The sequence below is a fragment of the Pholcus phalangioides genome, unplaced genomic scaffold (genome assembly GCF_987345545.1).
Source record: "Pholcus phalangioides strain wild (caught in Gottingen) unplaced genomic scaffold, Ppha-v1.0 ptg000010l_1, whole genome shotgun sequence".
Lineage (NCBI taxonomy): Eukaryota > Metazoa > Arthropoda > Arachnida > Araneae > Pholcidae > Pholcus > Pholcus phalangioides.
The window spans coordinates 20,955,946-20,969,572 of record NW_028301603.1 but is presented as its reverse complement, the minus strand read 5'-3'; the positions used below and the strand labels follow the sequence as shown (position 1 = coordinate 20,969,572).

The 13,627-nt window shown below is 39.0% G+C and overlaps 1 protein-coding gene across 1 annotated transcript in view; it reads right to left on the bottom strand.

The window, feature by feature from the left end:
* Positions 1-660: 660 nt before the first annotated feature.
* Positions 661-13,627, bottom strand: part of LOC149081097 (uncharacterized) — a 97,052-nt gene continuing 84,085 nt past the window's right edge. The window contains exons 28-34 of the mRNA XM_089237880.1: positions 13,237-13,551; positions 12,251-12,555; positions 11,990-12,140; positions 5,675-6,117; positions 5,447-5,567; positions 3,163-3,527; positions 661-1,127 (exon numbers count right to left, since the gene is read on the bottom strand). Coding sequence (XP_089094006.1) covers positions 1,071-1,127; positions 3,163-3,527; positions 5,447-5,567; positions 5,675-6,117; positions 11,990-12,140; positions 12,251-12,555; positions 13,237-13,551 — 1,757 coding nt within the window. The 3' untranslated portion in view covers positions 661-1,070. The remainder of the gene's footprint in view (positions 1,128-3,162; positions 3,528-5,446; positions 5,568-5,674; positions 6,118-11,989; positions 12,141-12,250; positions 12,556-13,236; positions 13,552-13,627) is intronic.

The following is a 13,627-nucleotide window of genomic DNA, read 5'->3' as shown; positions in this document are numbered from 1 at the left end:
CCATCGCCAAGTTGGCGTATTTCTTTTTGTGATAATTATAGTCACATTAGCTATGGCAACCCATCATATCGTGGTCACGATGCTACCCTTTTTTTTTAATTTGACAGAAAAGCTATGTCTGTACTATTATATAAAGTTTTTCTCTCAAATTTCTCTTTTTTTTCCCTCTCGTCACATGGAACTGGTCCAATACAGAAACTGTATATAGCCATGTGTCTCACGTTGGCGATAAAAGAAAAGTTTTGGTGCCTACCGGACCGTCTTACATCAGCACACCGAATTTGGTCAAGGAGGACTGGCTTGCACCTCGGACTTTGGCCGTAACATATATGCCATCATCCTGGAGGCACAAGGGATCCATTTACTCTAGATAACAACTTTAATCAGTGTTACTCAGTGGCCTACGACACTAGTAGTCTATTAGACGAATGCTTAGTTTTATTTGAAAGAAATTATTAATAAATTATAAATTGGTTAAAAGAAATTGTCTATGATAACGAGCAACAATCTCACAACAATCAAAAACAAATCAAGTTCACTGTTAATTTTCATTTAAAAAAAATGCACCATAGATGGCGGACCGCACATAATCAAACACCAAATTGATGGTCATTAATATCATCAGCCAGATTCTCGATGAAATCAAAAATCAGAACCAGATAAAATTGAAAAATAGACTTTTATTTCGAAACTTTACATCAATACAACGTTCAAATGAGGGAGAGAGAAAAAAACACAAATCAAAACATAAGTTAAACGTGAAAAGTAAGGAAAAAAATATGCTCGGATCCTAAACCAGGATCATTAGAAAAATATACGTATACAATTTTTTTTTTCATTATATATATAAAATCAATTCCTCCCGGTTTTCCCCTAAAATAACGTTAATTCCACACAAAAAAAATTGCCAAAAAAGTCCCACAGGAAGTCTTGATATAAATAGTTTGGATCCTCTTTTGTTTTTTGTTTCGTTTGCTAATGACGCTATAATACAATCTGCACAAAAATATGACACCACGAGTTCTTTTCGATTGTTACACACAACAACAACAACAATTGGCTAAATCCTCCTAATGTGACCTCCGTTTCTTATCTGGTCGTTTGGATCCTCTCGAACCATCTCCACCCTGGGGAAAAAATGATAATTAATAATCATCAATTATTCATAAGTTTATTAATATTTACTTGGTGTGTCGTCGGGTAATTGAATTATCAGAAAGGGTTTATGATCGGTAAGTATATTTCTCGAAAAATAATAACCAGTAAATATGTACTTTTTGTATTTGCTAGGTAATGATTAATTAATACCGAAAACTGGGGTGACTTTGTGCCAAGGTTCCGACTATGTGCCATTCACGGGTTTTAGGACGCAAGCGCTTCCTAGGAGCATATGAATGAACTACCGGTTTCAAAATTTTTTCATGCCGATTCAGGAGCTGTAGGAGACTCACCGACTGCATTTATTGCATCATCTCCTGTCAGCTGGTGTCTGGAGAATTTTTTAGGTTATATTGTTATTTACACGAAATTTTCCAAGTGCGTGTAAACCTCTTCTGGTGCAGCTAGTGTGTGTTTCGTGGAAACTAGGTAAGTTAATATTTCTATGTAGAAGCTACTTACGATTAGAAACACGTATTTCAATTGCAAAAATACTGCATTTTTTGTCAGAAATATGACGCATAAGCAAAAAAAATGGAGATTCGCGAGTTTGTGCCGCCTGTTTTTTCAGTGTTTTTGCCTTTTTTTTAAACTAATTTGTTATTTTTTTATTGTTCCAGCAATTGTTTGCAAGTACATGCGGAAGCTGGGTAGTCGACCCTACCGCAATTACTATACCCTGGGCTGATTCACATATTCAATATTTAGAAGACTGATAGAACACATGTATATTAATGTATATTTTTTAAAGCAATGGCTATGTAAGGGAAGAATGATAATGACGTATAAATAGTGGCTTAATGTAATAACCTCGGGAGCATCAAATTCCTGCTTGCGTCATGTCATGTTAATGGTTTTGCCCGAGGTATATAATATAAGCTGTAATCCTGTAGTTTCGTTATTTTAATTGTGATGTAGTGTAAATTGTTAACCTCGGGGGCCAATGGTGCTCTCTGGGGTAGGATGTAACTTTTTTTTTTTCAATTGAGAAACTAAATGCTCCGTTCGGGGAACCCTGCATGGCAAATGGTCGGGGTTAGTAACTCATACCCTGGTTTGATGCTCACCAATTTTGATCATAGCGGGGAGGCGTGTGTAATGGCCATGAAGAAAGTTGACAAATTTTACTAATGGTCTGACCCAGCTGATGATGGGCTATATTTGAAAATGAATGCTATATTTATATGGTGTTTTTTTAATATACCCTGTTGCATAATCCGACAGTTCATTCCAAAGATTCAGAAACCCGTTCAAATTCAGCAGGAGATCCTCCTCGGGTCTTCCTAAGTTTGACGTTCGTCTAGTGCGCATTACTTGGCTCGCAATCTAATAGTCCGTGACATCCGTACACATTAATGAGAAATCGCCCCATAGCACGCGGATGTAGGCGTGTAGCTCAAATAATCGGTTACTTGCTGGTAAGCTTGGAATTCGTGACGTATACGCGTATGTCTGTGTCCGGCGCGTTACATGCCAATGCTGTCATCTATACACCGAAAAGAAAGTGAGAAATGTGTTCAATTTTTTTTCATGTTGTTAGACATATATCATTAGACTCTATGGGGACTTTTGTCTGAATCATAGGTCTTCAACCTTTTTCTAGTCGCGAGCACTGCCTGTACCCATCATCAAAAGAAGAGCACCTTTACGGTAAGTTTGGCATACGAATGCATGAAATCAGAATGATTTCAATCCTAGAAAGCAATTTACACTTATCGTTTCATTGGAACGTTGATCAAGTGTTCGCGAGTACGAAATCGGACACGAGCATTGAACACTCTGGATGCTTTAAGGGAGCGCCGTTGTCCTCGCGAGGAACGGGTTGATGGTGTCTGGTCTAAACCTAAAGATGTGGATGGTTCTTAATACTTTCTTAAACACAGTGAACATTGTTATAAATTGAACCATTGTTACCAAATCGTTTACTATCCGTATCAACGTACTAAACGCTAGTGAACTTTAAGGTATGTTACGCATGAAATTTTTTTTATGTGCATTTCTTACCGTTAACGTGTTCTGGATCTCTGGAAAGTAAGGTGTCACGGCCGAAAGATCTTGCGGGACGCACTTCTGGCATACGCTCTTGCCGACCCCATCAGTAGAGGCTATGCACTCACAGCACATCGTCCAGCTGGGCCTGTGTGCCGCGGATTTCGCCATACGCCTGGCCATAACGTCCATGAACTTCTTATACGTGTTGCGTCTCGTCTCGGATATGTACTGCGAATCGAACAGGGAACCGTTGACTTCCAGGGCGAGGGACACGCAAATGTCCTTCGGTATCTTCAGCTGCATCTGTAGGTCACCGTCACCTTCAAGGTTCGGGTCTTTGGCATCTTTTAGCGTGTAGGCGAAGTTTTTGTCCAAACCTGGGATAGAAAAATGTTTGGTCAATAAATCCACAAATTTACAAACTGTACATTTCTCCTTATAATTAAAAAAATAAACCACACTAGGGCAGTGCTAATCAGAACTTATTGGGAACGAAACTGGTTCCGATTGAGGGGAAAAAATCGGATTTCCGGATTTTTTTTCAACCTTTCTATCGACATTGACGAGATATCTCGTCTTCTAGAATGTCTTTCATTCTAGCACTCTCAGATATTTTGTAAAGTTGATTTCACAATGAAATATATTTTCTTATTCCTCTTACTTTGTACCTGCTGAAACTCGGAAGGAAACCTACTTCATAACAAAATATATAGCATTTTACAGGATATATAGTGATTTCTGCTATGCAGATAAAGGGTGAAAACATGATTTTTTTCATTAATGACAGTGGGTATCTTTTCAGAGACCTTTAGTCTTTTGATACAAAAGAAGCAACGTGATGATATTCCATTGCAATTAAAATCAATCCACCTGGCTTGTAACTTTCCCAAAGCGATTCATTTCCCAATATGAAAAATTTGTTAAAAATGGCCTTGCGCAGGGGTCGGTACTTTCACCGAATTTTCCAGCTCCTTCCGGATTAGCAGAATTCTAGCCAAAGAAATTAATTAAAATATTGGTGAACGTTCATTTCAGAACTCTGCAGCAAGTTAGATTATTCCATCTCTATACAGCTTCGAAATTGTAAAAGGATGAAAAGGCATTACTGGCTATACATTTATCCTTTCCCTAAAATTTTTCCTGATGTATAATTCAGTCGAGTTTTCGGTCGTAAAAATATTTGACGGGCTTTTTTATAGTGTCTTTTTTCAGACCACACGTTCCAAAAAGATATTTACTCGTATATTTTTCTGTCTTTGAGACAATACATTTTGGAAATTGAACTTTCTTTTTCCCCCTGTCATTTCACAAGATTCCGTTGATTGTGAGAGATTTTATACAATTTGAGAAAATTAGATATTTTTTTCCATCTAGATGCCTTGAAGTATATTATTATTTATTTTATATTTCATTACAAAAGATATCGGAGCATTATCATATTAAAATAAACTTTCAAAAACACTTTCTTGATTGGTTACAGATGTGGCAATCATTGAAAGCTCTTCTTATGCTTCAGCTCGCAAGAGTCGATATTTTTTTTCATTTTCCACTGTGAAACCTTCAGGCTTAGAGTGAATGTTTCACGGTGTGGGGGAAGCAATGCACTTCGCAATCTCCACGCTTTCGTAACCTCAGTTGCATTTTTTTTCATTATCCGTCAACTACTATATTTACTGATTGCAAGGTTCCAGAAATTCCCAGCTGTGAATGTAGAATATCCGTCACAGCTTGAGATATTCACCGCACCTTAAAATACACGCTTACAGCTCGGAATGTTCAGTCTCCGCTGCTTCAAATATTCGCCAACACAGCTCGAGGCAATCACAGCTAGAAGCATTTACCCCAACTCTTTAAATATTCACGCATACCTTTGAGTATTCACCCACACAGCTTGAAATATTCACCCACACAGCTTTAAATACTCGTCCATGCAGCTTAAGATATTTACCCGCATAGCTTAGAGTATTCGCCCACACAGCTTGGAATATTCGTCAGTTTTTCAAATAATTGTCAATATCCACTTCAGCTTAGAATATTTACCCAGACAGCTTGAAGTATTCGCCCGCGCAGACTAAAATACCCGTCAGGTTTTAAATAATTGTCAATATATGGGTCAATATTCAATATTTTTGAAAATTTTAAAATGTTCACCAATCGTCTTGAAATAACTATATTCAATAAAATATCGAAATATTCGCCAACCTCTGTCTATGAACCAAAAATAATAATTCATGGGTTTGCTATTTTTGAGAATGTTAAGATTCGTGCTTGTTTTAACTGCGCAAAAAACACCCACCGATAACTTTCTTGGCTTTAGAGTTCTTGTTGGCGATTCTCATTTCGTATTTCTGTTCCATGAGAATGTGGAGGTCGACGTTGCCGTCCAACATCGTTCGGAGGACTTCACCGTATTCGGCCTGGAAAAAAAAAATAAACATGTAAAAGATCCATTAAGCCCTGATCAAGACCATATCAAATCCCCGGATCAAGTTCAGGTCCAAAGACAGAAAACAAAGGCGCTCACCCTGTTCTCGTGCACGTCGCAGGTTGAGCATTTCATCAAGACGAAGACTTTCTTGCTTCCAGGATGGTAATTCAATGAAGCTGCGAACCTCAGAGCTTGCAACATGTTGGTCGGTCCATCGCCGACTTCCAGGCTCTGGAAAGCTGATTCGACGGATCTTATGGAACCGTAGTCCTGACCGTCCATCGTGTGGATGTGAGGCTCATCGTGCGGGAAGCTTCCACCGAAACCGACGACTCTGTATCGGACGTCAAGGAAGCCCCTCTGGCGGAAGTTGTCTTCTATGCTCTGGGCCAATTTACCGAGATACTTGTAGTTCTGTTCGTTACATTTCTTCTCTTCGACGACGAACACTACGTCCGAGTGGACGACGTTGTGTCCACCGCTGATCATGGTGATGTCACCTTCGTTCATGTCCTTGGATTCGTATCGGCTGCATTGCACTGCAAAGAAAGGGGAAAAACGATAAAAATGCTTCTACTTTAGATAAATGCTGCTCAAACATATGAGTAAAAAATGGTAAATTTCGACCGATTTCTTACGACAATCCTTGTCGAAGAGGCCTCATAAACCCTTTTAGTCTACAGTTGGAGTTATTAACCTTTTTCAGCCGCGACCCAAACTCAGCAAGATCAGATTCCCGACCCATGGGACTGTATGTTTTTTTTTTAATTAGTGAAATCAGTCACGCAATAAGTGCATTCATAACAGAACTGTTAGTGGAGTTTTACGACCGATCTGGGAAGGGTCTGCGAATCAGGTTTAAGTCAAGACCCATAGCTGAAGAATCTCTGTCTGTAAGTGAATTTGTGCGATCTACATCGAAAGCCCCTGCGAATCAATTGTCGGTCATGACCAATAGCTAACGAATCCCTAGCTGCTAGTAGATTTGAAACCTCATCTTGAAGCCGTTACGAATCAAGTTCGGGCCACGGCTCATAGCTCAAAAATCCTTGACTGTAAATGGATTTTAACGACCTATCCCGGAAGATCTTTCGAATCCAGTTTGGTTCGTGACACAGGTTAAGAACCCCTGGTCACAGTTGATCCTTTTGAACAGTGATTCCTAAGTATTTTACGTTTCCTTCTCATTCTTGGCCAAAAAATCCACTGCCTCGTTAACATCATGGCGACTCGCTGTCGTGCGCGTGCGCGTGTGTGTGTGTGAGAGAGAGAGAGAGAGACAACGTGTTTTTGAGATCCCATACTGATCAAGGTGCTTGTGAGCTTGGAAAAGGAAACAATCAACTCATTATATTTATAGTATATAAATACTGAATGTTATTCTGAAAATGGGTCCGTGATCTTCATTTCATTGGTCCAAGGATTAATTTGCCTTTCATTGTATTGATACAAGGGGTTCATGGTTTATCACTTTATTGGCACAAGGAGTCCGCGGCTTTCATTTTAGGCCTTCATGTACAGGAGGTCCGTTGCCATTTATTTCATTGATACAAGGGGTCTGTAGGCTTTATTCTATTGGTTCAACGGATCCTCAGCCTTCGTTGTACTGTTAGAAGGGATCCCTGGCCTTCATCTTATCTCTTTCTTCTTTTCATTAATGCAAGGAATCCTTGGTCTTCTTTTCATTGGTGCAACGGATCTTTGGCCTGCATTTATTTATACAAGGGGGATGGGTGTCTGTAGGACGAAAACGGTTAAGAAATCTTGTTACCGCACAACGCGAAACAAAAGATTTCGGTTCCATCTGACTTGAAACCAGCGATTTCTCAATAAATATATGAGCAGTTAAAAGAAATAAAATTGCTAAGGGTGGTATTCGCCGACATGTTTAAACTATAATTAACTTTCTACTTCCATAGCCTATGTGTGTCACAATTTTTGCATAGGAGATCGACACGGATTGGTAAAAAATCCTGAATTGAACCGATCCGTGTCGATCTCCTATCCAAAAATTGTGTGACTACAGTTTAAACCATGTCGGTGAATACTACCCTAAGAGTAAATAAATAACAATTCATAGAAACGTTATGTAACCGTAATGAATTTTTAGTCGATCAATAAAATTCCGAATAACTTCCACGAGCAGCGAATCGGAACGATCCGAAACCATTCCATATGCCTCCCATAATTCGATCAGCAGAGTTATTTCAACTACATTCTGAAGAATAAAATTTGAAAAAAGAATTCCTGTGAGTGTTAAGAAGAGGCAATATTCTGTAATGAGTGATATTAAACAGTTTCGTGTCCAGGGAAAAACTAATTCCGGCGATTCTTCTTTTTTCGAGGAAAACCTACAGAAAAGAATCAAAACAAAAACTGCTAGAGTAGATAGTTTTTCCTTCCCATCACTTCCTTCCATCGTCAAAACAAATTAAAAGACTCTTTAAGGGGGAATAAGTTATCAGTTTTTCGATGGATAACCGCTAAATTTGCGGATTTCTGCTCCACTGGAAGGAAAAACCACCTCACCAAAAAAAACCCCAAGGGTCTTGTAATAAGATTTCAGAGGCAAGAGAAATTTCTGATTCCCCTCTCATTTTTAAATTTAAAAAAGCAAATAAAAATCGAAATTTATTCCGAAATACTCTGAAATTCTCTCGTTCGAAGAAGGTAAAAAAAAATTTGTGAATGTTTGAAATGACTTTACAACTATGATTACAAGGCTATTTCGGTACTTGTCAGCCATTTTCATTCTTCTTCCAATCACTTCTCTAATAAATTCCGATCATTTCAAATTGAAACAATATTTTATTTTATCTTTTGAAATATATAAGATGATATTTGAAGAGAAGACATAGAAGAAGGAAAAAATGGCCATTCCGAGTTAAGAAGAAAAATTTCTCCCAAAATCCTCTTTGACTTATAATAAAGCTTCTTTTTTCTCGATTAAATGTCGTTCCAATTACGGGAGAAATCTCTATTTTAGAGAAGAGATAGAAACAAAAAAGAAAAGTAGCATAAAAATGTTATGCCATGAGAAGAGAAGCTTCGCTGCATTTTTTTTTTTTATAATGGAAAGGCCTTTTTATATGCCCTGGAGGGACTTCGATCATTATTTTAGGGATTACATTTATTATTTATCCACGCGTTGTGACGCGTTACCGAAATCGTGTGGTTTTTCAAAGATATTAAAATATTTATCATCTGCGCTAAGGTCAGTAATTTTGACATGTCCAACATGTGCAAGCAGATTTGATTTGCCTGCAAGTGTCAGTAATTTTGGCATCTCCAACAAGTGTAAGTAGTTTTGACTTGCCTGCAAGTGTCAGTAGTTTTGACTTGCCTGCAAGTGTCAGTAATTTTGGCATCTCCAACAAGTGTAAGTAGTTTTGACTTGCCTGCAAGTGTCAGTAGTTTTGACTTGCCTGCAAGTGTCAGTATTTTTGACATCTCCAACATGTGCAAGTAGTTTTGACGTGTCTGAAAGTGTCAGTAATTCTGGCATCTCCAACAAGTGTAAGTAATTTTGGCATCTCCAACAAGTGTAAGTAATTTTGATTTGCCTGCAAGTGTCTGTAATTTTGGCATCTCCAACAACTATAAGTAGTTTTGACTTGCCTGAGTGTCAGTAGTTTTGACATCTCCAACATGTGCAAGTAGTTTTGACGTGCCTGAAAGTGTCAGTAATTTTGACATCAACAAGTGTAAGCAGTTTTGACTTGCCTGCAAGTGTAAGCAGTTTTGACTTGCCTGCAAGTGTAAGCAGTTTTGACTTGCCTGCAAGTGTCAGTAATTTCGACATCTCCAACATGTGCAAGTAGTTTTGACGTGTCTCAAAGTGTCAGTAATTTTGACATCAACAAGTGTAAGCAGTTTTGACTTGCCTGCAAGTGTCAGTAATTTTGACATCTCCAACATGTGCAAGTAGTTTTGACATGTCTGCAAGTGTCAGTAATTTTGGCATCTCCAACAACTATAAGTAGTTTTGACTTGCCTGCAAGTGTCAGTAGTTTTGACATCTCCAACATGTGCAAGTAGTTTTGACGTGTCTGAAAGTGTCAGTAATTTTGGCATCTCCAACAAGTGTAAGTAATTTTGGCATCTCCAACAAGTGTAAGTAATTTTGATTTGCCTGCAAGTGTCTGTAATTTTGGCATCTCCAACAACTATAAGTAGTTTTGACTTGCCTGAGTGTCAGTAGTTTTGACATCTCCAACATGTGCAAGTAGTTTTGACGTGCCTGAAAGTGTCAGTAATTTTGACATCAACAAGTGTAAGCAGTTTTGACTTGCCTGCAAGTGTAAGCAGTTTTGACTTGCCTGCAAGTGTAAGCAGTTTTGACTTGCCTGCAAGTGTCAGTAATTTCGACATCTCCAACATGTGCAAGTAGTTTTGACGTGTCTCAAAGTGTCAGTAATTTTGACATCAACAAGTGTAAGCAGTTTTGACTTGCCTGCAAGTGTCAGTAATTTTGACATCTCCAACATGTGCAAGTAGTTTTGACATGTCTGCAAGTGTCAGTAATTTTGGCATCTCCAACAACTATAAGTAGTTTTGACTTGCCTGCAAGTGTCAGTAGTTTTGACATCTCCAACATGTGCAAGTAGTTTTGACGTGTCTGAAAGTGTCAGTAATTTTGACATCAACAAGTGTAAGCAGTTTTGACTTGCCTGCAAGTGTAAGCAGTTTTGACTTGCCTGCAAGTGTAAGCAGTTTTGACTTGCCTGCAAGTGTCAGTAATTTCGACATCTCCAACATGTGTAAGTAGTTTTGACGTGTCTCAAAGTGTCAGTAATTTTGACATCAACAAGTGTAAGCAGTTTTGACTTGCCTGCAAGTGTCAGTAATTTTGACATCTCCAACATGTGCAAGTAGTTTTGACATGTCTGCAAGTGTCAGTAATTTTGGCATCTCCAACAAGTGTAAGTAATTTTGATTTGCCTGCAAGTGTGTGTAATTTTGGCATCTCCAACAAGTGTAAGTAGTTTTGACTTGCCTACAGGTGTCAGTAATTTTGACATATTCAGCAAGTGCAAGTAGTTTTGGCATCTCCAACGAATGTAAGTAATTATGACTTGTCCGCATGTGTAATGATTTTTTGGCGTGTATGGAGAAGCACCGCTATTTTTTTATTTGTCTACAAGTGCAGCTGCTCTAATACGTTCCGAAAATTTTAAATATAAATCATATTTTTTTGTTGAAAAAATATAAGATGATATTTGAAGAGGTGTGATATTTGATGATAAGAGAGAAAAAAATGGTCATTTCAAGTTAAGACGAAAATTTCTCCCAAAATCCTCTTTGACTGATAATAAGGCTTTTTTCCGATTAAATGTCGTTCCAATTACGGGAAAAATGGCTATTTTAGAGAAGAGACATTAACAAAAATAAAGTAGTGTAAAATGTTATTATCCCTGTGAACTTGGCGGAATTTTCATTTTTTTTTATTTGGAAATGGCAACTTATATCCTGGAGGGATTTCGATTATTATATGTATTAGAAATTACGCTTATTATTCACCCACGCGTTGTGACGAGTCACCGAAATCGTTTGGTTTTTAACATGGAGTTGGACTTTTTTCATATCGTTATGGGGCTAGTCAAATGCTAACTGCTATAGTTATGGTCAGCGTTATCTAATACATATACGGTAGGTTAAAGTCATATTTGCGTGGATCGTATTCAAAGCCATCTTCCATTGCGGGGGGGGGGGGACTTATTGATTCGACATATCCGCTAGTGTCAAGAATTTTGACATATCAGCAAATGTCGGTAGGCTGTAATTTTAAAACAGTAATTTTATCATTTCCGTTCATGTCAGTATTTTTACCATTTCTGGCAAGCATCATTAATTTTGGCTTATCCAGAAACATTAGCGAATTCGTCATTTTCGCTGTGTCAGTAATTTTGACATATTCGGATGTGTCGGTAATTTTACCATTTCCACTTGTGTGTAATTTTGACACGTCCGGCAACCGTCAGTAATTTTGATATGTCCGCATGAGTAAGTAGCTTATGTCCGCTGATGTAATTTTGGCATGCTTAATTAAAAGTCTCAGTAATTTTGACACATCTGCGTCTCAGAAATTTTGACATGGCTAAAAATGTCAGTAATTTTGACGTGTCCGTAAGTGCTACTAATAATTTTAGGCGTGTACACAAGCATTACTGATTTTGAGTTTGTCTATAAGTACAGCTGTAATTTCACTTGTCCACTAAGTGCCATTCTCCGCACATGCCACTTCAACCTCAACCTGGAGATGCAAAGCTTTTGCTGAGAATTTCGTTACCGAGCTCAATCGTAAGAGCCAGTAATTACACAGCAACTTGTGTAGCATTTTATCATGTCTCATCTGTACGTACCTAGAAATACCAACACAAGAACGCATTTCGCACATTTTGTTTTACTTACCGCATGATTTCGGCATCTTCAGAGACACACCAGCGATGTTACATTCAGTGAAATAAGCAGCAGCAGATGTACAGATGGCGCTGTCGAAGCCTTCTTCGTTGACCACGCTCAAGTCACTGACGCACATCCTCATGTACGAATCGGGATCGACCTACAATGATTGAAAATTTTCAGTCTAGTATATCGTATCACAAGAAATACATCGACTTAAAAAAAAAAGAACATAGGTATGGTGGAATGACCAATCTGTGCTTGGCTCACCTGTTTGAAGCAAGGCCTGAAGTCGGATGTCGTCTTCCCAAACATAGCCAAGCACTTCTCATGTACTTTCCGGTCGCTGCTGGCGAACGTTGCCATATTCCCTCCTTTCCTGCATGGTCCTTTGGTAACTTCCCAGCTGTTCACGAAGCTTTCTACGTCTGTGGCCAGAGTTCTTTTCGGTGTCATCATGTCCAGTCGGGGTTCGTTGTCGTAAGTGCCGAACAAGCCGCCAGTTTTACCGAAGTAATACCCGGACATTCCAACAGTGCACACGTCGTGGATCAAATTGCATGCAACAACGAAACCTGCAATATAATCGATAGTTTATCACTACTGGCAAGTTTATAACTTGTACGCGTGTATCCTGTATACTGACAATCTGCGATGGCCTACAGAGAAGTTACAGAAAATTCACCGAAACGCAATCCGCCGATAGGAAAATTCATAGCTACGCAATTCCACGTTAGGGAGATACATCTACAAGAATTTACAGCCACACGCAGTTTACCGATAGAAAAATTCACCGACAACAGCTCGTCACTAGTGAGTGAGTGACCAAGTGATTCAGCAAGTGAGGGTGGAATTTTGAGCGAGTGACCAAGTGATTCAGCAAGTGAGGGGTGGAATTTTGAGCGAGTGACCGACCGAATGAGCTAGCGAATGAGCGAGTCCAGAGACCGTATGAATTACCGAGTGAACGGGTGAGTTGCCGAGTGAGTGAATGAGTGAGTGACCATGTGAGTAAGTGACAAACAGAGTGAGTGACCGTATTAATGACCGAGAGAATGAGTGAGTGAACTTTCTTACTCAACTCACTCGCTCTCATTTGCACACCTGCTCACTCACTAATTCACTGACTATGTCACTTTGTTGATAAATTGTGATTTCGATGAATTGCGTGGTGATGAATTTTCCTACGGTGAATTGTTTACGATGAATTTTCTGCACACACTTAGGGAAAGGCATAGATTGGTGAAATCGCAAACCTTTCTTTCTGTTCTCCAATCTGACACTGGCACCATCCTTCATGACGACCATGTCTCCGGCCAGAACTGGTAGCTCCACCTTGGCATCGTTCAAGATGACTTTGTTATCGGTAGCCAATTCGACTCTGTCGTCACCCGAAGTGACGGTCAGTGACTTCCTGACGGCTCTCTGCCCTTCTTTCTTGTAGTTGACCACGACCGTGAAGTTCTTGTCGAGGAAATCCCTCACCAACAGGTAGCTGCATTCGCCAGCGAAATCGTACGAGTACTTGTCGAAAGTCACGAAGTGCTGGTTTCCGGCGATCATTGCATGTGCTGTAAAAAAAACAATAGGTATTGGTTATTCAGCTAAATATAAGTTGAATCAATTCACTGAGAGTAAACGAATTTC